Here is a 22,913-nt window from a genome sequence, read left to right as displayed (position 1 = left end):
GAGCATTAGAATAGAAACAAAGACACACTCACCAAGAGGAGGCGTTTGTTTTGGAGGACATCGCTAAATCATCGGCATGGACCGTTTACTTTCATGTCAATTTAAGTTTATATTCATCAATAAACCAAACCATTTTGATTCAATGGGACCCTGTGAATGTTCTGAACTGCCGTTTCCGCGGCACAGTTGCACTGAGCAGAATCGTGCCGCCAAAGCGGAGGTCTCAACTCCTCACACTTTAAAAAAACTATTTCGGAAAGCGGTGAATATAATCTAGAAAAATCATCTAAAAGTTGCGATTATTTTAGATAGTTAAGGTACCCTGAAATACCTATTCGATAACAGTCAAAAGTGTTACCGAGAAAAAAATGGAGTGAAATCTACCCGAAAGCCTTTGTTACCACAATATGCATCACGTGACGCGTGCATGCCGCACCGATTGGCTGGCGTGTCATCGTACATGTCGTAGTAGCGTGGTGGCCTCCCGAGTCCCAGCCCGGAAGTTGCGGGATCGCTTAATGAGTAAGTAGTTGAGATGGGCGCCGGCACGCCGCCGACCCGCGTGAGGATAAGCGCTTCCGAAAATTCATGGACACGTGGATAGTTGTGGACGCGGCGGCGGAACGGCTTGTGGGGTGGGGGGGGCACAGTACTCAGGGAGCCTGTGCGGTTTTCGGGAGCACTAAATGAATTAGCCGTCGTCGCTGGGTAGTTTTCATACGTGACTCGCGCTGCGTTTTCGGCAGATTCAAGATGCAAAACGGCGTCGCCCGTCGGTGACAATTTCCCACTCTGATTGGTTGCTAGCTAGCGAACCGGCACAAAAGCAAACAAACGACAAAGAAAAAGGCACTATATCGTAAAACAAGCTTAGCTGAACGTTGATCTTTACTTAGATTTGCTCCTTGCTTGGGTAAGGTTAGCAGGCTACACGTGCATTTCATTTCATAAAAGCGTCTGTGGCTTGTTTCGAAAACAATGATTTCTCCGCCATGCTCGTGAAACTGTGGAAGTCGTCCGTGTCGGCATCCCGCTGACTTTTAACAATGCGCTCGCTTTGAAATAGGCAGACTTGCACCAGCGAAAGAAATACACTATGAGAGAACACGGATGTTGAGGAACACAGAGTATACAAGCTACTGTATAATGTCGGGGTCACCCACTGACCCCGACATTGTATTATGAATCCCGTTGTAGTTTTCATTGGGAGCAGCTGGCTCACTTCACAGGTAGATAACTGTTTCGATGCTCTTCACTGACAATTTGAAGGGGACGTTCCATTGAATGGAATGTCAGCTATTCACAATGCCGGTTTTCACTTTTCTGAAATAGCTTTGAATAGATGTTTTAAAGCGATATCTGTGAGGCGTTAGACACATTAAATGGACTACCGCGGGATAACATGACCCACTTTTTGAAGTGGTTACCATGGAAACCACACTTGATTCACAACAACATTAGCTGTGATGTCTCCAGACTACTCCCCGATCCTTAACTTTAATTCGGCAAGACTGCTTTGCACCTTGCGCTGAAAGAAGAAGAAGTTTCGTCAAACAGTTTCGACACCTTTTCATCTGCCGCGATTCCAAAAGGCCCGACAGCGAAACACCTCTGCAACCGCCACAACAAACAAAATCGGTGTTCTCATTCTCTTGAGTCAAAGAATCGGAATTGGTGGGATTTCAAATGTGTGGTTCACGGGCTCCCTCTAGAGGTATGCGACAGTATCACTGAATTAAATGTTTGAACTGTGCGTACTGTTACATTAGCTTCAACTTAGTTTTTAATCTAGTTCCATCCATCCATCCATCCATCCACCCATTTTCTACCGCTTATCCGAGGGCGGGTCACGGGGGCAGGGACGCCCAGACTTCCCTCTCCCCGGCCACTTCATCCAGCTCTTCCGAGGGGATCCCGAGGCGTTCCCGGGCCAGCCGAAAGGCGTCGTCTTTCCGGCGTGTCCCGGGTCGTCCCCCGGGTCTCCTCCCGGCGGGACGTGGCCGGAACACCTCTCCGGGGAGGCGTCCGAATCAGATGCCCCCGCCACCTCATCTGGCTCCTCTCGATGCGGAGGAGCAGCGGCTCTACTCTGATGACCGAGCTTCTCGCCCGTTCTCTAAGGGAGAGCCCGGACACCCTGCGGAGGAAACCTATTTCGGCCGCTCGTATCCGGGACCCACAGCTCGTGACCATAGGTGAGAGTAGGAACGTAGATCGACCTTGCGTCTTAGCTCCTTCTTTACCACTACGGACCGATACGAAGTCCGCATCACTGCAGACGCCGCACCGATCCGCCTGTCGATCTCCCGCTCCGTTCTTCCCTCACTGGTGAACAAGACCCCAGTTCCATACATTTGTTGTACTGTTGTTACAGTTCAATGCTATTTAACTTAAGAAAGATGTGTGCGCGAACACTGCGATCGGCTGGCGATCAGTCATGGGTTTAACCCACCGATCACGATTGACATGTCGACTGGCCAATAAAACGCCAGCGAGGTATGCAAACAAGTATTGGCTCTGTTTTGCGTGGAAATATTTAACATGTAAAATGAGCCATTTTTGACGTCGCAAGAAGGCGTGACCTTAAACAGAAACTTGACCCGCAGCGGAATGTTAGCCACAGGTGCCAAACTCAAGGCCCGGGGGCCACAACCGGCCCGCCACACCCATTTATGAAAGCAAATCATGTGTGTCAACTTCCACCATTCTTGCTCAAATCTGTACCAAGATTGTCATATTTAGTAAATAATAACCATTTACCAAACCCCTTTTTACAGTAACTTGAACAACTGTTGAACAAACTATTATCCTTGACTTCTGATTTTAAAACTTGTTATCCAATTTGTTGTGTGAACGTGAGCCGATGATGAGCAGCTCAAACATTGTTATGGTTACAAAGTTCCCTTTTCTGGGAGGTGGTGGGGGGCAATAGAATTTTTTTTTTTTTTTTTTTTTTTTAAACCTACTATAACTACATGGAACAAGTTTTTAAAAAAATGAAATGAAATGGATATGAAAGGGCCCCGGCTTATGCAATTGTTCATGTTTGTGACGAATTCTCGCAGCGTGCCATGCTGGTCGGAGGCGGGTATTTTTAGCCAACTCTGCCATCCTCTCTTAATTGTAGGAGTTGTGTTTGCGTGTTAAGCCGCTCCTTAGCACCGCTCCTTTCTTGGTCTGTTGCTACCAATTTAACGGGTGTGCATACATTATGCAGGCATCGGTGCGCCCTTTTTAACCGGGAGAACTTTGATTTTGAAAAGACGTTGGCATGGATGGCTGCCTTCGGTCTTAAGCGCGAAACACATCCATGTACAATTCATAATACGTATACAGTGCAAATCAAGCAAGCTTGCCATTTGGTTGACTCACTGTTGGAGTTTGATTGTTAGACTTGTCTGGCATTTCAATTGTAATTATATATTTTATCCAAATAAAATGTATTTGGCAGGTGACAGGGTGCTACCCCAAAGTGATAAATGGGTGCTAAGGGTAATCCTCATTGCATCTTGTAATGATCGACATGTCGACATTCAAATGACTGCAAAGATGCTCCGCAGTCAGAATGTCGTACCGAAAGAGAAACCCACTCGGACACTTTTTTATCAGGTCCCAAAAAGTCGACGTGTCCGGCCGGGGCAAAGCGGACATCTGGTCACCTTGCAATGACGAAATCTATCAAATGTGTTCAACTGTTCTGTCCTGTTTCATCTGGCAGCGACTCGTGGAAGAAGAAAAGACAGATCGGTGGCAATGTACCCGCCGGGCATGGCGTGGTTCAAAGAAAAGGACATCACACTTGCGTTGAATTACAGCATTAAGACTTCAGACTTGATGTGCATTTGGTTAACACAATTATCATGAAAAAGACTGAGGGGAAACCGGCATAAAGTGAAAATACAATACTGAGCCCCATCAGCTTCCTTTTTATAATCAGACAAAACAACAGCGTTTATGTTTCAATGAGTGCCCATCAAAGTTTCATCCCACAGGACAGTTCAGCACATAACATAACCTTATCCTGCAACGTTTAGCACATGACTTGACCTCGTTACATCGCGGCCATTCATCGTGGCCACAGTCGCCGTTTAAGTGACATTTGCAAAGTTTCAAGACGACGTTGCGTCATCGCTCACACAAGGGCACAAGGGGGGGGGGGGGGGGGGGGGTGCACTTACTCGAGCTCGATTCCTTCCACTCAGCTGGCTCATTACTTAATCGACTTAATAAAGTACAAATGAACCGGTCGGACTGTCAAGACTCAAACGACACATTGCCGAAAGCCCACTTCCTGATTTCCGGTAAGAACTGTGCAAAACATTTGCGTTTTCATCCGTTAAAGTTTTTGCATCATCATTCTAATAAACGAACCGACTACAGCTGCCTACTTCCCGATTCTACACCAATCACCTGCAACTCTCACCCAGACATCCATACGGTGCTTTCAGGGACCTCCAAAGTTCAGGAACACACACGTTCCCAAAAAAATGATGAGCATACTAAAATTCAGTAACTCATTACTACTCCAAAAATCGACCCAGTCCGTATTCTTATTTTTATTGCTGTTATGTTACAATTAATATTAATCACAATTCACTCACGATCTAACCCGCATGTGCTTCGATTTGCTTTGCTTCAAAAAAAATGTAAACGAACAAGTCCCTGATTATTTTCATTGCTTTTATTTTACTATTCAGACATTTTCAAGTCCCTGATATATATATATTTTTTTATGTTGTTGTATTGCTATTAATATCAATTGCCGTGCGACCCGCATGTTCTTAGTTCTACCCGCGCTCGAACCCCGGAAGGAAGGTAAACCGAACAAAGAATCGCAAATCTCCTTTTTTTTTCAGATCACCCGTCGGGTACGAAACTTCTGACGACCAAACACTTGAAATCACCCTTTTTTTTTTAAAGAACAGAGTTATTAACAGAATAAGGGACGGGTATTTTCAGTTTATTATCATAGACATTCCACATGGTGGCGTCGACTACATTTTTTTTCGTTCACCATTCAAAAACCACTGGACAGAGCCCACGTACCACTAGTGGCACTCGTACCACACTTTGACAAGCTTCAAACGTGAAACGGTCCACGAGTTGAGAAGTGAATCAGCCGACTGGAAACGGAGCTCGAACGGCACTCGATTCCCCATCGCGTACGCCCGAGCTTGACGGACTTGTCGGCTTTGCCTCCGCGTGTCGCCGCAGTTTAGGCGGAGTTACTCTAAATACAGACGTAGATGTGGAGTACCGCATCTGGGCCTTCGCAAATGAGGCCTCGTGAGCAGCTGCCGCGTCTCTATGACGAGAAAAACACGCAGCCTGGTTTGAAGCGCTGTGTGATTTGTTTGACAGGTAAAGCGCTCAACTGGTTATCTTCAAACGCCGTCTGACGCTGTCGCTCGACTTCATTCGAGTCCGGCTTGCTGATTCCGCAGAAATTCCGACCCTAGTTTTCCCTGTAATGAGCTAGCCCGGCTCGTGTGCTCAGCACGTGGCCTCGATGAGGGTCTCGCGTCGCATTCCCGCGAGCTTGAGTCTGGAATGTTAGCGTCTTGCCACGCCGATTTCACTCAAAAGATAGAGCAGAACGCTCAAGAAGAATCAACCGCCTATTTCATTTTGACAGTTTTACAGAAATGTTGCATAATGCGATCTTAAAATCAAGCAACCGACGACTTCCTTGGTCCACATTCGAAGGCAAATGCACACATATTAAATATACACAAACCTACAAGCCTGCATACATCACCTGAATGTAATACTTTGTTCGTACCGCACTTTGAGAATCATTGGTTGAAGTTATTCTTATACAGGCAATTATAATCCCTTTTAGGGGAATGTAAGTCATTCTCGGAAATGTGCTATTCACGGACGGACTTGGTCTCCACCCTCGGCGAATAGCGGAGTCCGCTCTATACAACGGAAAGACTAAATGCGTCCATCAAATGATAACGCACGTGTTCCTGTGCTCTGTTTCGTGAAATTAACCGTGACTTCGAAAGCTAGCTCAAATAAAGTAGAGGAGTCAAGCTGAATTCGGCATATATATATATATATTGCTAGTTACGCTGTTCAGAGGAGACATTAAGAAACGTCTCAACTTGGGTAAAGAGATGGAAACTTTCAATTTGTGAGACATGGCAGCAAGCAGCGAGTTGTGCCAATGTCGCTCGAGTCAAGTAAACTTTTTTGGTGTTCACCCAAGGGCCGACTTGTTCAATCCGTATTTGGGAAAAACGAATGGTATAAAAACGGATCGCGATCATTCACTGGCCAAACCGTTGGGTACAACTGCACAGCCTAGTGAGATACACGCAATCGAAAAAGTGCCTTGCTCCGATAGACGCTTGGTTGGCATTCATTTAACAATATTTGTGGGGTTTGTGGCACGCTGCACTGCATCATTCTGAATTTGGTTGCAAGCCATTAGATGATGCGGGGCTGTGCCTAATGTTGTGCTTGAATTCAACTGTTTCTCCTGCAGTGTCAGAGTGTCTCTCCATGCAGTCAGATGCTGATGTGCGGTGCAGCTGCACCGTACTGCTGAGCTCATCATCTTCCATTCGCCAGGCTGCATGGAGTAACAAGTAGCCCCGCACAGCACACACACACACACACACACACACACCACCACATGCACTTTTATTCAACACATCCCCTCTTCAGCCTGTTGAAATAAACATTGCATTGTTGCATTGGCACACACATACACAACCCCCCCCCCCCCCCCCCCCCCCCCCCCCCAAAAAAAGCACTGCATTGCCCTGTGTTGCTGGCGGGGGCCCGTTTAATCGAGAAGTGGTGTTGCAGTGGAGGGTTACTGCTGCTGCTGCAGTACGAACCAGGATGGCATCATGTAGTGCAGGGGTGGGCAACGCACGGCACATGGGGTATGTCGGGGCCCAGTAAATCCGGCCCACTAGACAAATACAACTTTGGGGTGGGGAACGACTTGCAAATGCTCTTAAAATGCAGTTGTGTACATCGGTATTTTAGTGTGGCATTCAAGGGACTTCATTTAAACTGAAATAAGACGCCACTCCTACCTACCAGAACTCACTGTGTAACAACTATGTAACAACTGTGTAATAAAAGCTACTTTGGGGGGGGGGTTGCAGGTGTTGTGGTGTAGCCTGTTACTGGTCCAAAAACCTGATAGTAGATGCACAGAATAAGTTGTTCCTCCTCCATTGTGCGTGTGTGTGTGTGTGTGTGTGTGTGTGTGTGTGTGTGTGTGCCTCTGCAACACTGCATAAATAGCATTGCAGGCTAGGTCACAAAATAAACAGCGAAGGAGCAATACAGCAAAGACGCACACTTAGTGTGTAATCCTAATGATGATAGCCATAATAACAACGCTGCCACTTACCACTTGTATTCTTGTTTTTCTTGAGACTCTTGCCACAAAGACACTGCAGCATATGCGTTCCTTTGCTGAAAATGTTCCAAAGAAACCACATTGATTGATTTGGGCGAATCCAGTGTCTCAAACACCCGGTGACAAATGAGATCCTTGCGCTTGCATAATAACAACAATAGCAGCAATAATGACAGCACAGTTCTCCACGTTACGCCTGCTAATTGTATCATATAGGAAGAAGAAGAAGAAGGGGGGCAAATCGTAGATCCTGCCTGTGCGGGGTTTCTTGTGTTTCTCTCACGTGGCTTAATTCGTAACAATGCTACGATTTCTTCTTCTTCTTCTTTTTCTTTCTCTTCTTCTTGTGGCGTCCTCAAGTAGAAGAGGTACTCTTTTAATTGCATGTGTCGCACCGAGGAGGAGACGCCAGCATGCAGACACACTCACTCACACACACACACTCACTCACTCACTCACTCACACACACACACACGCACACGCACACAACACGCATACACGTGCACACACGCGCGCGCGCACGCTACACGCACAACTAAAACAATAAGAGACGGCGAGCTTCTTCCGAGGAGGAGAGAACCATCGCCGCGGTTAGTTCATCACTGAAGCTGAAGGGGAGGAGGCGGAGGAAGAGGAGGAAGAGGAAGAGTGTGGCTCAGCACCGCGTCACGCGCCAGTGAAGGCTGCATCCTATGAAGACCCCTGCACGAGTCCAAAATTCGCCTCCCTCTCACACGTTGGCATGTCGTCGCGATGCCTGCGTACCCCGGCGTGTCTGTCGATGCCACGCTTCAAAAACACACACACACACACACAAGTGCAGCCGTATCAAAACACGTGAGGATTTCTTTGGATGTCTTTATTTTGATTTATACACTTCCCAGCCTGTGTTGGAAATCGAAGAGGAGGAGGAGGATGAAGAAGAGGAGGAGGAGGGGTCACGCTGGGAAGTGGCTTTCCATGACGTGACCACGTGGTTTGCGCCCCATCGCAGAGTCAGCAGCAACTCACGGCCACGGTCGCTGTGGCCCGATCTCAAGTGCGTTTTGGGTGTTGAAGACTTCTTCGCTTCGCCATTGTACCACTTTTGCCATTGCAAATCATGAAATTGAGTTCAGGCCACGTTTCAAGCAGAGCAGACAACATTACTCACACTCTGTGCGTGTGGGTACGGATACAACTTTATGGCCAAAAACAATCATTTTATTTGGAAAAATTGAATATAGGAATTTTTGAAATTTAGTTAGCGCAACATAGTAAAGGTTGTTTGCTCCAAAACAACTTTTTTTACTTATGTGTTTCAGTCGGGGTTCCATATAAGGGACAACATTTCCGTAAACTCTTGTCTCTTTGTTGCGAAATGCTGCAAAGCCAACTTCTATAAAAGTAAAGCTGAAAACATGATGTTGAATTGTTCAACTTCAAATCCTAATGCAGCCCTGCGGGGGGCAAACTGTAGGCCGGTCCCAAGCCCGGATAAATGCAGAGGGTTGCGTCAGGAAGGGCATCCGGCTTCAAACTTTGCCAAACAAATATGAGCGTTCGTCCAAAGAATTCCATACGGGATCGGTGGTGGCCCGGGTGAACGACGTCCGCCGCCGGCGCCCTCGACCTGCGGGGCGCCGTCGGAAACTCAGCGAGTGTGGGTCGAAGTCGAAGAGGTGGAAAGCACAGAGCCTAGAACTGAATGTGCGGACTTTGAATGTTGGGACTATGACAGGAAAATCTCAGGAGTTGCTTGACATGATGATGAGGAGAAAGGTTGATATATTGTGTGTCCGGGAGAGCAGGTGGAAAGGCAGTAAGGCTCGAAGTTTAGGGTTCAGGCTTGAAATGATTTGACCGTGGTGTAGATGGGAAGAGAAATGGAGTCGGGGTTATTTGAAAAGAAGCGTTGGGTAAGAATGTCTCGGACGTGAAAAGAGTATCAGATCGAGTGACGAGGCTGAAACTTGAACTTGAGGGTGTTACGTGTAATGTGATTAGTGGCTGTGCCCCACAGGTAGGATGTGACCTAGAGGTGAAAGAGAAGGAGCTAGACCAAGTAGTTCGGAGCATCCCAGACAGAGAGAGAGAGAGAGTCGTGATTGGTGCAGATTGTAATGGACATGTTGGTGAAGGAATTAGGGGTGGTGAAGAAGTGGAACTTGGAGGGACAGATGGTGGTAGACTTTGCGAAAAGGATGCAAATGGCTGTCGTGAACACGTTTTTCCAGAAGAAGCAGGAACATAGGGTGACCTACAAGAGCGCAGGTAGAAGCACGCAGGTGGATTACATCTTGTGCAGGTGGAGGAACAGTTGGAAAGATGGAGGCATGCACTGGAAAGCAGAGGAATGAAGATTAGCTGAAGTAAAACAGAATATATATGCATGAATGAGAGGGGTGGTGGGGGAAGAGTGAGGCGACAGGGAGAAGAGGTAGCAAGGGTGGAGGACTTGAAATACTTGGGGTCAACCGTCCACAGCAATGGTGAGTGTGGTCAGGAAGTGAAGAAACGGCTCCAAGCAGGTTGGAACGGGTGGAGGAAGGTGTCAGGTGTGTGATGTGACAGAAGAGTCTCTGCTCGGATGAAGGGCAAAGTTTATAAAACGGTGGTGAGGCCGGCGGCTATGATGGACGGATTCGAGACAGTGGCACTGAAGAGACGACAGGAAGCAGAGCTGGAGGTGGCGGAAATGAAGATGTTGAGGTTCGATCTCGGAGTGACCGGGTTGGATCAAATTAGAAATGAGCTCATCGGAGGGACGGCCGAGGGCCGATGTTTTGGAGACAAAGTTAGAGAGAGCAGACTTGGATGGATGGTTTGGACACGTCCAGAGCAGAAATAGTGAGTATATTGGTAGAAGGATGACGAGGATGGAGCTGCCAGGCGAGAGAGCGAGAGGAAGACCAAAGAGAAGGTCGATGGATGTCGTGAGGGAAGACATGAGGGCAGTTGGTGTGCGAGAGGAGGATGCAGGAGATAGGCTGACATGGAAAAGGAGGACGCGCTGTGGCGGCCCCTAAGGGGACAGGCCCAAAGGAAAAGAAGTTAACTTAACTTAAAATTCTATTGAAATATGAAATATGTGCCTGACTTTTTTGTAGAAAGTAGCTGAAGGATATCTGTTTTCATATATACAGTAGGAAGCAAACGCCAGTCCACGAAATGACCAAAACCGGGTCTTGCCCGCCTCTTCGCGGAGTTACGCCAAGTGCAGCGCTGGATTTACACTAGTCACGAAAATAGAGCGCGCGGCCGTCCGTGCCTCACTTCGGATTGTGTAATCCCTCACGAACGGGGTTGAGGAAGACCATAATTCCGCTCGTCACGTCTCCAATATATTTTTTTCGGAAACTTAGATGACCGCATACACAACCTGTATCATAATTTCCCATAGTCAGGTTACAATATTTGTCTGTTACATTTTTAGTTTTGCCGATCCCATAAAACACTCACGCTTTGTCGGTACTGTCTAGCGTATTCTCCCAAGTGTCAGTGGTGCGAAAGCAGTATTTTAATGACAGCACCCTAAAGGATCAACTGCATGCCGTTTGTGCGCCGTCACATCGGCAATAACGTTGGGAATCGTTACGATCCGATGCGGGCGGCGAGAGTCCGACGGCAGCGAAGCGAGGCAAGGTGTGCGCCACGTGTTAAGTAGCTTACATTTCCATTAGTCATCTTTACACGGCGCTGTGTCATTTCTGTAGCGTAGCCGAGCATCATGATAAAGATCAGCATGATGTATGGCCTATACTCATCGATAGATGGATGGATGCATGCTGTTTTCCCATTGTCGAGTTCATCCATCTCCGAGGACAAAAAGGCTATTGTGTGTCGCTCGTGGCTGCTGTTTGCGCCGCATGACGACATTCCTCAAAGGAATTCAAGGTTTTCCATCACGGCCCGAGACAAAGGTGCGTTTCCCTCCTTGTGTTAACTTGTGCTGGGTCATTGATTTATAAAGGCACGCCACCGAAGCGTTGACAATTGGCAACAAATCAAGTGATAAAACCATTTTTTTGTATTTGGTTTTTGCGCACTGACTGCCAGGTGAATCCACCCTACATGTGTCAGTGAGGTTTTTCCCTCTGCATGGATGCCAGAAGACATTTTGTGTGCCAGGATTTGAAAGAGGACCCGTCAGTCGTTCAGGACAAAGCTCAGTTGCTGACAACTCACCGATAATTTTCGTGAGGGTAACGTTGAAAGACATGCAACCAACCCGTATTGAGACGGGCACAGCTTTTGGTTTCCCCCCCCCCCCGTTACTTCCCATGTTAAATGCACTGTACACAAAAAATACAAAAATAAAATAAATAAAAAAGCACTTGAGAAATGCTGTACATTGAATGAAGTCAGTGCAGGAGTTACTGTATGTTCCAGACCCAACGCGATAGTTGAAAATGTGATCATCATCATTGTGTGAATGAGTTCATATGAAAAAAAAACATTTTTATAAAAAAAAAAAAAAAAAAAAAAAAAAATAGTTTAAGCCTGGGGTCACCAACATGGTGCCCACGGGCATGCTTCAGGTCATTGTCCATTTGGAAGACCCATTTGCGCTTCCGGTCTGATGTCTTGAAATGTTGCTTCAGTATTTCCACATAATGTTCTTTCCTCCTCCCCCATCTATTTTGTGAAGTGCACCAGTCCCTCCTGTAACAACACAACCACACGTCATGATGCTGCCACCCCCGTATTTCAAAGTTGGGATGGTGTTCTCAGGCTTGCAAGCTTCCCTCTTTTTCCTCCAAATGTGACAATGCTCAATATGGACAGACAGTTCAATTGTAGTTTTGTCAGACCACAGGACATGTATTTTCACAAGGTCTTTTGCTTTTGTTCTTGGGTTGATATGCCCATTGGGGATCAAAGCATGTTCATTTCTGGGACACAGGACCCTGTCTCCTTCCTGAGCAGTATTGAAAAGATTAAGGTGCCACCTTCAAGGCCTCCAAAAATTGCACCCAAGGATGAACCAGACTTGTGCAAGTCCACAATACACTTCCCGATACCTTGACTGATTTTATTTGTTTTCCTTTCCCAAGATAGACAAAGAAGCAGTGTGTTTGTGATGTGCCTAGATCCAATACATCCACAGGTGTGCCTCTAATTATCAGAAGCTTGCGTGTGGGTTTTTATTCCAAATTGTTGAACGGCATCGTAATCTTACTGTATGCACTTTTGCCTTGATGAAAATCCTGTTATTATTTCGTCATTCCTGACTGGTGATGGTTTTTCATACAGTATATGTGCCCTGCAATTGGTTGGCGACCATCTAGGGTGTTGTTTTTTTTGTACTTTACCGTGGAATAGGCCGCAGCACACCAGCAACCTTGGCCAGGATAAGCGGCATAGAAAATGGATGGATAGAAAAGGGATGCCTCTATTTACGTGAGGTGCTTGTTTGTCATCAGTGGATGGCACGGGGCCAGTGTTTTTGGAAATGCGCTGTATAGCCAGCATTGCAATCGGATCATTTTTCCTGCGCAAATGCAATTCCAGTTGGGACTGTTTTACAATAAATCGTAAACGATGATAGTTTCAGATTTCCTGCACATCGTACGGTAATGGAGAGTGTAGTGTTCTAGTTTTCCTCAAGTGCTGGAAGGCCCATGATTGATCGCCATGTAAAAACAGCGCTGCATTCAACCCTTCACTAACCACAGCCTGGTTTTCTTGCATGAGTATTATTGTGATGAGGTTAAATGGATTCAGTGTGGAATCAGCACAAGTGGACGATCTTTGGACCTCGGCCTCTACGCATCCTCCGCATCGATCCGTCCACGGCAATGCAAAGTATCATTGCACCCTGGAGGATATTGTCGACGATCTTGTCAGGGATCATTACAATACTTGTTTTTGATTGTTGGCCCCCCGTGAGCCGTAACGGCCTTTTTGCTCCCTCTGGGGAAACCGGAGATAAATGGGCAGCTTCACATTTTTACTATGGCTTTGCAATGTTTTTATTTTATTTATTGATTGATTTATTTTGTTTAAATTAAAGCTTTGTTAGCTAATCACTCATTTGCTGCCCGCGCTACGGTAAGCGCTGTCAGGTAAAATCCGACCTGCATTCGTCAGAGTCGAACGTGTCCCATCCGTGTTACCCAGCATGCCTGCAGCCAGGATGGCAGCCAATCACAGAAGAATAAAGAATTTAAACTGCGAAGAAAAAAGATGCAATGTGACTAGCATGACTTAATTGATCATACAGGTTATCCTGTTTCAACAATATAATAACCAAAAATTGGTTGTCCAGTGGACACTTCAAGGTAACTACGGTCCAATTGTTGATCAAGACTCCAAAACCAGACCGTAAACAGGACAAGACAAAGTCTCCAAGTCGTTTCGCAACATTTGACAACACTACTTTGTTGCATACGGTACTTACATTTCTTTACGTCAGATTGAGACCACTTACATTATGCTGATGAATGTTATTAAAACGACTGTTTCCGATCGGATCCTGGATGGAAGGCGTTTGGTGCGCATGTCTGCGATGTAACTTCGTCCAATAGTGGCCTGACATGTTATACATACTCCTGTCATTTTTGCAGGTTAGTGTGAATGGGGATTGTTTTGACCACCTTGTGTATGTTGAGCTATTGTTTTAATTGGGTGTTTCCTTTATCTTACTTAGGTAAACATTTCTCCAAAATCTCCAATAACAAAGTTAAGATCTGGTTTTGTTGACATTTGCAATTAGCGGCCATTTTAAAAAATATCAATTTGTGCAATAAAACATTCCTTTTCCGTACCGCTTCCCCTCACGCGGGTCGCGGCCGTGCTGGCGGCTATCCCAGCTGACTATGGGCGAGAGGCCGGGTACACCCTGAACTGGTCGCCAGCCAATCGCAGGTGCGCATAAACAAGCAACCGTTTGCACTCACATTCACACCTATGGGCATTTTAAAGTCTTCAATTAACCTACTGTGCATGTTTTGGGGATGTGGCACGGGGAGAACATGCAAACTCCACACATGCGGGGCCGGGATTTGAGCCCCGGTCCTCAGAACTGTGAGGCAGCTGTGCTAACCAGTCATCACCGTGCCGCCTACAATGAAACTATCCAATTAATACATTTAACAAAACGCTGTTGTCTTCAGAGCTTGGTTTGAGTGTTTATTGGGTTGTTCCATCTTAATTTGCCGGTGGCATGCTTTCTGCTCTTTACATACTGTAATGTACATTTCATTTGGTTACTGGGCTACGTTCACAAGGTTTGCACCCCAGATGTACGGCCATGGGCGGCCGTGCGATTGATTGGCTCCTACGGTGCCAACAAGATAATCAATAGTTAAGCTATTTCCCGCTCCCTCTTTTCGTCGCGATCCGCCTGAGTAGCGAACCGTCATGTAGTGTTCCTCACACTGTCTTTATCCGAGACCTGAGACACAAAGTCTAACATTAGAATTGAATGCAACAAGTCGGAGGAGAGTTGTGAGTTATTTCTGTTCAAGCATCATTATTTTAAAATGGAACAGCGCCCCCAAAACATTGGACATGCAGTACAAATATTGCCGTGCACATAACAATCTTCCTAAAAATGTCAATACCTCGACCCATCCGTTTCCTATAGCGCTTGTCCTCATTAGGGCCGCAGGTCGCAGGTCGGTTCGAGCCCCCCCACTCCGACTGGTTGCCAGCCAATCGCAGGCCACGTATACAAAATGTTACAGCACAATGCATTTTTCTCTGGTCGTTGGAGTGGGCACTCTTGTACAGTACTTGTGAAAAAAAGACAGTAACTTAATATACATTTAGGACATACAGTGAACCCCAGCATGTTCACGGTTCGGCATTTGCAAATTCACCTATTGGCAGATTTTTTGGGGAGGGAATCCGTCCTCCGTTATTTCCTGAAAAACAATAAAATACTTTGGCATGATCTTTTGCCAAGAAACTATTTTGAAGTTAACTGAGGAGCTTTGTTTATCCCAACCATCTCCCATCTCCTCTGGTGTTCCCCAGGGCTCAGTCCTTGGTCCCATTCTGTTTGTAATCTCCCACCTCCCACGTGGTCTTATATTCCGCAAATACAACATCCACTTCCACTGCTACCTGGACGACACTCATCTCTACCTTTTATTCAAACCTACTTCCATCTTCCCACCCTTATCCTTCCGTGTTTGTCTCCAGAAAATCTCATCGTGGTTGTCCTCCAATTTTCTCAAACTCCAAAGTGACAAAACTGCGATTGTCCTCATCTCCAGGCTCCAAATCCATCCTCGCCAAACACCCCAGTTTCACCCGCAACATTGACGACACCTCTCTGTTTCCGCCTTCCCCAGGTTAAGATTCTGGATGTCGTCCTCGACAGCACCCTGTCATTCCAAACCCACATCAGAGACATTATCCGGTCTGCCTCATCGTCCCTTCAGCCGCTTTGCTGCTCGGCTTCGGAACGCCGTACCCAGTTTTAAAACCCACTTGAAAACGCATCCTTTTTAGACAAGCCTTTTGACTCTGATTTTTCTTCCCTACTTTTATTCTGCCACTACTGTTGTCCTGATACTTGGTGCTATGTTGCAAACCGTTCCATATTTTTGTTTACTGATATTTGATTGTCATGGATTTGAACTGTGTTTTAGTTGTCCTGTACGGCGTCCTTGAGTGGCATGAAAGGTGCCTTATAAATATAAATCAAATGTATTATCATTATTATTAAAGGGACTCAATTGCACAACACCGGTCAATATTAAAATCGAAGCGGTTTGATCGTAAAAAGATGGCGGATACTGACTTCTATCAAGCCGGAAGCAGGAAGTAGAATTTCACCAAAATAAAAGCTGGAACTGTGCTGAACATAGCTCGACAGAAGCAACGCTGACGTGTACTGGCCACCATCTCCAACTTTCGTGAAAACTGAAACACTCACTGGGCTGAAGTAGTCTTTCAGAAAGAATGTTGCAAAAAGCCGAGGGAAAAGACAACGCACTAGTTTTCCGTGGGTGCTGGCTAAAATGAAGTCTCGTGCTGACGGCGCACGTGTGATGATGGATTCCCCTCCAAAAAGATTGGGAACTTTACGGCACATTTTTTCCCCCGAATTTATGGCCGAAGCTAAGGTTGGAACTTCAAGGTACCGCTGTAGCTTGGTTCTCTGCTAATTTGTTACCCTTGTAAGTCATTCTGCCATGATGTAACGGCCGCTCCAGTCTGTTTTGTTTCATTATTTATGGCCTTTTATAGCAGCAACCTATCTGAGTATGAAGAAAAACTGGGCCAAACTTGCTGCATTCAGTGGGAAGTACGTGGTGTATGTGCTAAAGTGTCATCAAAACAGCCACTTTTGGGGGTTGCGGGGGCGGGCGCATAAAGCCTACTTCCGAGTCAAAGAATCCGTCCCGGTGGAGCTCGGCGGAATTAATGGAGAGTGCGGTGCCTTAGAGTCCTTCTCTATTCCGCCATCCATTAGTTGCCTTTAAAAACTGCTTTTGATGAATCAGGTAGGAAGGATTTTCACATTGAGTTAGAGTCAGCCTTGCCTTTGCAGTTAGTGAAATAAAAATGTGTTTCTTTGCCTGTACTTTTGTTTCGAATCAAATATTCTAAGTTGGAATGGTGTGATTATGATCAGAGATGATTTGCCCATTAGGAAGGACGAGGGCATCCGTTAAGACGGCTCCCGTGTCGGTGTCTGCTCCAAAAAGGTCAAGGTTGCCTTTGTAACGACTCCGTGAAACCCATTTGACAGAAGACCGGTGGAAACGGACGAGCGGGCTTTCGACTCCTTATTTAGTCCAACGCGATGTTTCCTGACCTTTCTTGAACACAAGATTTTGGAGTTGCCATCTTTTTATTGTTTTGCCTGTCACTATATGTCGGTGGCATGGATAGATGACGACATTATTTGCAGTAAATAACTGATCTTTTTTGGATCCATTAAATCAAACTGGATCAGGTTTGCTCGCCGCTGGGACAGTCCGCCGAGGGTTGCACAACTTGGCCGTACGGGAAACTCCGTCCTCGTTCTGGGCCCGCCACAGCATGGCGGGTATTTGCGGTCTTTGTAAATAATCATGGAGCTTCTCCAACCAATGTCCCACTGTCCTCCCACTTTAAATCACCTGAGGTGACAAAAACATTTCATTCGGTGCACTCATCTGTTGCTACAAGCAATTTGCCTCCTCGAGCCAAAAACCTGATTCGTGACTAGTCGACATCAAGCTTTAGATGTCATTGTGGAGTAGCAAAGTCAATTAGTCGACGAGTCTTTACAAACTTGACGTACAGTGGTTGGGGTTGGTTAGATATCACTGATATCTAAAGGCTGCTATGGCTTTATGTGGTTTGCCACCTTCCCCCAAAAACAATCACTGTTCAAAGACTTCTTATTTTGACTAAGGCTGAAAGCAAACATGAATCAAGAATGTGAGAAAATCTGAGGTGCGGATTGTAGCGAGCAGCCTCGTAAGCACAGTGTGATCCAGCTCCCTCTAAACAGTTTGCCCTCGTGAGACGTGTCGCCTTAGTCACTTTCCATCACATGGGCAAAAAGAGAAAAGCAAAAATCCTTTACGGTGACCGTGGGGAAACGCTCCTGCTGATCTCGCTTGCGTTTCGCCCCCAGGCGACCGTTGAGGAAAATATGAGCACTGACGCTGCTCTTTGTCTCAATCTGAGCAGACCGCTGACATTTAGGAGCGGCGCAAACAGTAAAAAACATCAAGGGTCATGAGCTAACGACCTCAATGAAAATAGTATACTGTACAAAGAAATAAGAAAATCTAAAGCTGACTTTTTCATTACTGCTTTGAATAGTGCGAAGGGAAATTCAAAAATAACCTGGAATTATATTTAAAAAACTATTGGGTAATACACAAAATAACAAAACAAAACTAATGCAAATTAAATTAAATGGAAACATCCTGACGGAACCTCAAGTGATGGCTGATGCTTTTAACAACGACTTCATTGAATCTGTGTCAGAAATCTCTTCTAAGTTTGCAGTAAAACAAAGGAAGGAATACCCTGCATTGTCTGCAACGCAGTTCTTTACTATTACAAATATTACTGAGACCAAAGTTATCGATTTAATTCATTCACTCAAACCATCTAAGGCAAAGGATGTTTTTGGAATGGACACGAACATGCTCAAAGATCTCGGTTCAACTCTTGCTACTCCTATTGGCTCAATCATTCATCTTTCCATTTCATCTGGTCACTTTCCAAAGGCCTGAGAAATCTGCTATTGTTACCCCTGTCTTTAAATCCGGTGACTCAAATTGTCTGAATAACTACCGACCTATAAGCATTCTTCCGGCCATTTCCAAAGTTGCAGAAAAATGGGTGTCAGAGCAGATTGTCCATGATTTAAACAGCAGCTCCCCCTCTCTCCACGCCATGCAGTTTGGTTTCAGATCCAAGCATTCCACTGAAATGGCTACATGCCTCTTCATTGAGAAAATAAAATCTTCTCTCGACAAGGGTGGAGTTGTAGGGGCGGTGTTCTTGGACCTCAGGAAAGCTTTCGATACAGTAAATCACTCTGTTCTTCTTACCAAGCTCTCAAAATTTAACTTCTCTCACAAAGCTGTGAGCTGGATTGAATCATATCTGCATGACCGAACACAATCTGTATCAGTTAACAACTACAGATCAGAGTCTCTTAGGCTAACCTCTGGAGTCCCTCAGGGATCAATATTAGGCCCCCTTTTATTTCGTCTTTATATCAACGATTTGCCCACCGTTTGTTCTGAAGCAGAGTGCGTAATGTATGCAGACGACACGGTTTTCTTTGTTCATGGTCGCTCCAAAGATACTGTTGCTGCTAAACTCACTTATACAATGTCCTGTGTCACAACTTGGTTGCAGGAGTGCTGTCTACAGCTAAACGTTTCTAAAACTGTAGGCATGTATTTCACTAAAACAAATAGAGTATCACCTGACCCCGACATACTTGTTAATGGAGAAAAAATGCAAATTGTCAGCCAATACAAATATCTTGGGTTAATAATAGATTCACAGCTTTCCTTTAAAGCCCATATTGACAAATTGTGTAAAAATATCAAATTAAACCTCGCAAATCTTCGTCCAATTCGAAATGAAATGTCAACTGAAGCCGCAAAAATGTACTTATATTCAATGATTTTTAGTCACTTTAACTATTGCATAACCAGTTGGTCCCAGGCTGGTCAGAATGCAAAAAAACCATTGGAAGTTTTGTACAAACAAGCAATTAAAGTGATGGATAAAAAACCAAGCCACTATCATCACTGTGCAATTTTAAAAAAATACAGTCTTTTAAACTGGGACAGTCTTCACATATTTGCAGATTTAAATTTGATTGATAAAGTACTGCATGATTTGGCTCCAGCTCCTCTGGCTGAGTTCATCAGCCAAAGAAACAGCTCTGAGCGTGTCACTCGAGGCTCCGTCAGAGGTGACTGTCTCGTTCCTCTGCGCAGGAGCACTTTCAGTAAGTCAGCCTGGTCAGTGAGGAGCGCTGGTGAGTGGAAGGAGGTTAAACTGCTTACAACATACAAGGCCTTCACAAAAAAACTGAAAATGTGGTTAGTTAACACCTATAGCTGCCAACACTAAAAGACAAGTATGTTATGATGTTTTTTTTTGTTTTTTTTGTTATGATCAAATGATTTGTGGTTTTATTCTCTCTTAATAGTAAGTCTTTATGTATCCTGTTTTATATTATATTGTCTTGTAGATGTATTTTACTGCTTTTTTACATCATGGCCAGGGGACTACAGATGAAAACTAGCCTTCTGGCTAATTCTGGCTTTTTTAACCATGTGTATTTCATGTGTTTTATCGAATTGCATTGTCCCCTTTCAAATAAACTGATTAATAATAATAATAATAATGCAGAGTCTTTACTGTGTTGGAGAGAATCAGGTCTTCAATCCCAAGGAGGTTTTCATGGAAGCGCTTCGTCCCCCGAGAGAGTCAAATCAGGATCCACCTCAGAGACCCGCCTTTCTGAAGAGCACACCAAAACACAAGCTTCATTAACTTTAACACTATTACAATAGTATCGGCTTTTTGGGCGCCCACGAGAACGCGGTGGAAAGATTCTGGAAGCGCTCTTTGACGTTTACGTCTTTCAAGGGCTTTCTTTTCAAAAGGGTTTTCCCAAAAGAAAACAATGTAAAAGAAATGAAATGATCCATTCCGTTATCCATATCCGTGGGAAATGATGTGAAATGATCCACTCCGGGCTGAAACTGTGCCCAGGATTCAACTGGAACTAATGAAGTGTCATGTTTGAAATGTAATTGATTTCCAATCAAACTTAAATATACTCTTGCTTGGATGACGAATGCAGAAAAACTTGAACATTGAGGTTTTACCCGAAAGTTATTGACACATATTACGCAAGCGTTTGTATGAAATCCTTTGAACATTCACAAATACATGGATATCGATATCATCCCACGCCTGCACAAATTCCCTTGTATACAAGCGAAAGTATCTGTCCATCTATTGGCCTTCAAGCCATCTTGAGGGCTTTGCACTGAGACGTAAATGTCGCCGGGGAAGGACGCTAATTCAAGTCAGACATGAAGAATCACCCTTTGCCCGCACGCCTTCACAATACTTTGAATTCTGGTGTCAAATATAAAAGGTATGCGCATTTGAAGAGGAGCGGCGCAGGGTTTACACAAGAAAGGAGACGTTCATAAGTCAGCTAATACTGTATATGGTATACATTTGAGGATACCCAGTGAGATACATGGTGGTCTTACACAGCTGTGCATTTCTAGTAAGCGCTCCTTTTACTCACAATATAAATGAAGTCTAGCGACCTGCAATATATATATATATATATATATATATATATATACTGTATATGCAATGATAGAGCTGGATATGACCACCGGATGGCAGTGTTGTGATATACAGTGTACACGTTCATTCATAAGCGATATCAATGGGATTCATTAAAGATACAACATATCGGAATTACAGACGTCATGGATATATGACGTATGTTTGTTGTGTTTATGAAGAAGAAGAAGAAGAAGAAGAAGAAGAAGAATCACCTTTTATTGCCATGAACATGCATGCATGCACACGAAGTTTGTTCTCTGCATTTAACCCACCACAGTGAACACATACACATCGACTTTTTGAATGAGGAATTGCGTTCCCTATTTGAGTTTTCGTCTGATAACAGACTGTCATTTGAGGCAAAGACCAAATGTAACGTTCTTTGACTCGTTCGTGTTTTGTTACCGATACTATTTACTCTGGGATTTCGATGCTAAGAGTCATACTAACTTTGTGAAAATGAATTGTATATCATGAGCCAATGCGCGTTGAATATAAATGTAATCTAATATATTGTAATATAAGATAATGTAATGTAATGCAATAAAATGTCATATAACATAGCATAATACAATATGGTATAGTATAACAAAATATTATATAATACACTGAGTACATTAGTTTTAATCATTCACAACTTATGTACATGTTCAAATTAAGTAAATTCAAAGGACTGTGTTTTTAGAGTACATAAAGTATGAAATAGTGTTACATTTGAGTTGACTCGAACTAAAATAAATCAATAGATAGTTATAATGAAATACAAATTTTAAAGGGAAAGCCTGAAAACGTAGTTCAGGAGGAACCCTTTACGAAGACGACGCAGTTGTCGTTTCCTATCGACGGAGTTTTACGAAGCACCGGTAGCGCCCGTTGCAAGGGAAGCCGCGGATTTGATTTCACGCAGGCTAGCAGGCTAGCACGTACGCCTCAATTTAGCTGCGTGTCAAACGCTTACAACTTCATTCTTAACGACGACATGTATTTGACATTTAGGTCACCTGCGTGAAAATGCTACAGTTTAAAATGAACCTTGACAGACTTCGGAAGCGAGTGCGGCAGTACATCGACAAGGTACGAGGAGGCTATGTCATGTGGAGTTAGGAGTTCGCATGCTAGCAATGGTTAGCCTGCATCCTGATGCGCTAAATGTGCGCGTTTAAGCACCACGACGTGATGCATTGTGAGTGACTCTTGTCCATGTGTGCAATTACAGCAACAGTACCAAAGCGCACTGTTTTGGGCCGACAAGATAGCGTCTCTTTCTCATGGTAAGTTGCCGACTTTATTAGTAGCCGGTGTCAACAACCATTTTCATACTGTCAGTCAAAACGAATTGTTTGAAGAGATCATTTGTTTTAGACAACCTATGTGTGTTTTACTTGTTTCTTACTAAGAGCTAAATACGGTTTGAGCTTCGCATAAGATCAAAGTGGTAAGCCCAACTCGTTTCCCAGTGTGTGTTTTCTTTTTTTAAGTGTGATTGACCACAACACGTAATTAAAAAGAAGACAAACGTGATTGGATGGAGGTTTTTATTTCAAGCCTATCCGCCTTATCCAAACGAACCCAATTCTTGCGCCGGTTTTTTTTCTTTTCTTTTCATTATTATTATTTTATTTTATTTTTTAACCTATCCTGCTCGTCTGCTAGGTCAAGCACAATGTAACAATCTGTATCCCGTTTGTGCCGGAGCAGTTTCGCAGTACACCACCGCTGTGGTTCTTTGTATTATGATGGATAT

At 44.6% G+C, this 22,913-nt stretch overlaps 2 protein-coding genes across 2 annotated transcripts in view; one reads left to right on the top strand and one right to left on the bottom strand.

Annotated features, from left to right (window-relative positions):
- fgf14 (fibroblast growth factor 14) overlaps positions 1-7,986 on the bottom strand; it is a 67,507-nt gene extending 59,521 nt beyond the window's left edge. The window contains exon 1 of the mRNA XM_061692337.1: positions 7,379-7,986. Coding sequence (XP_061548321.1) covers positions 7,379-7,469 — 91 coding nt within the window. The 5' untranslated portion in view covers positions 7,470-7,986. The remainder of the gene's footprint in view (positions 1-7,378) is intronic.
- A 14,055-nt stretch (positions 7,987-22,041) lies between these two features.
- Positions 22,042-22,913, top strand: part of cdc16 (cell division cycle 16 homolog (S. cerevisiae)) — a 12,811-nt gene continuing 11,939 nt past the window's right edge. Inside the window, exons 1-2 of the mRNA XM_061692612.1 lie at positions 22,042-22,243; positions 22,386-22,440. Coding sequence (XP_061548596.1) covers positions 22,181-22,243; positions 22,386-22,440 — 118 coding nt within the window. The 5' untranslated portion in view covers positions 22,042-22,180. The remainder of the gene's footprint in view (positions 22,244-22,385; positions 22,441-22,913) is intronic.

Source organism: Phycodurus eques, chromosome 12 (assembly GCF_024500275.1).
Source record: "Phycodurus eques isolate BA_2022a chromosome 12, UOR_Pequ_1.1, whole genome shotgun sequence".
NCBI classification, from domain to species: Eukaryota; Metazoa; Chordata; class Actinopteri; order Syngnathiformes; family Syngnathidae; genus Phycodurus; species Phycodurus eques.
Note: the sequence above shows the minus strand (reverse complement) of the source record. Positions and strands in the feature narration are given on the sequence as shown.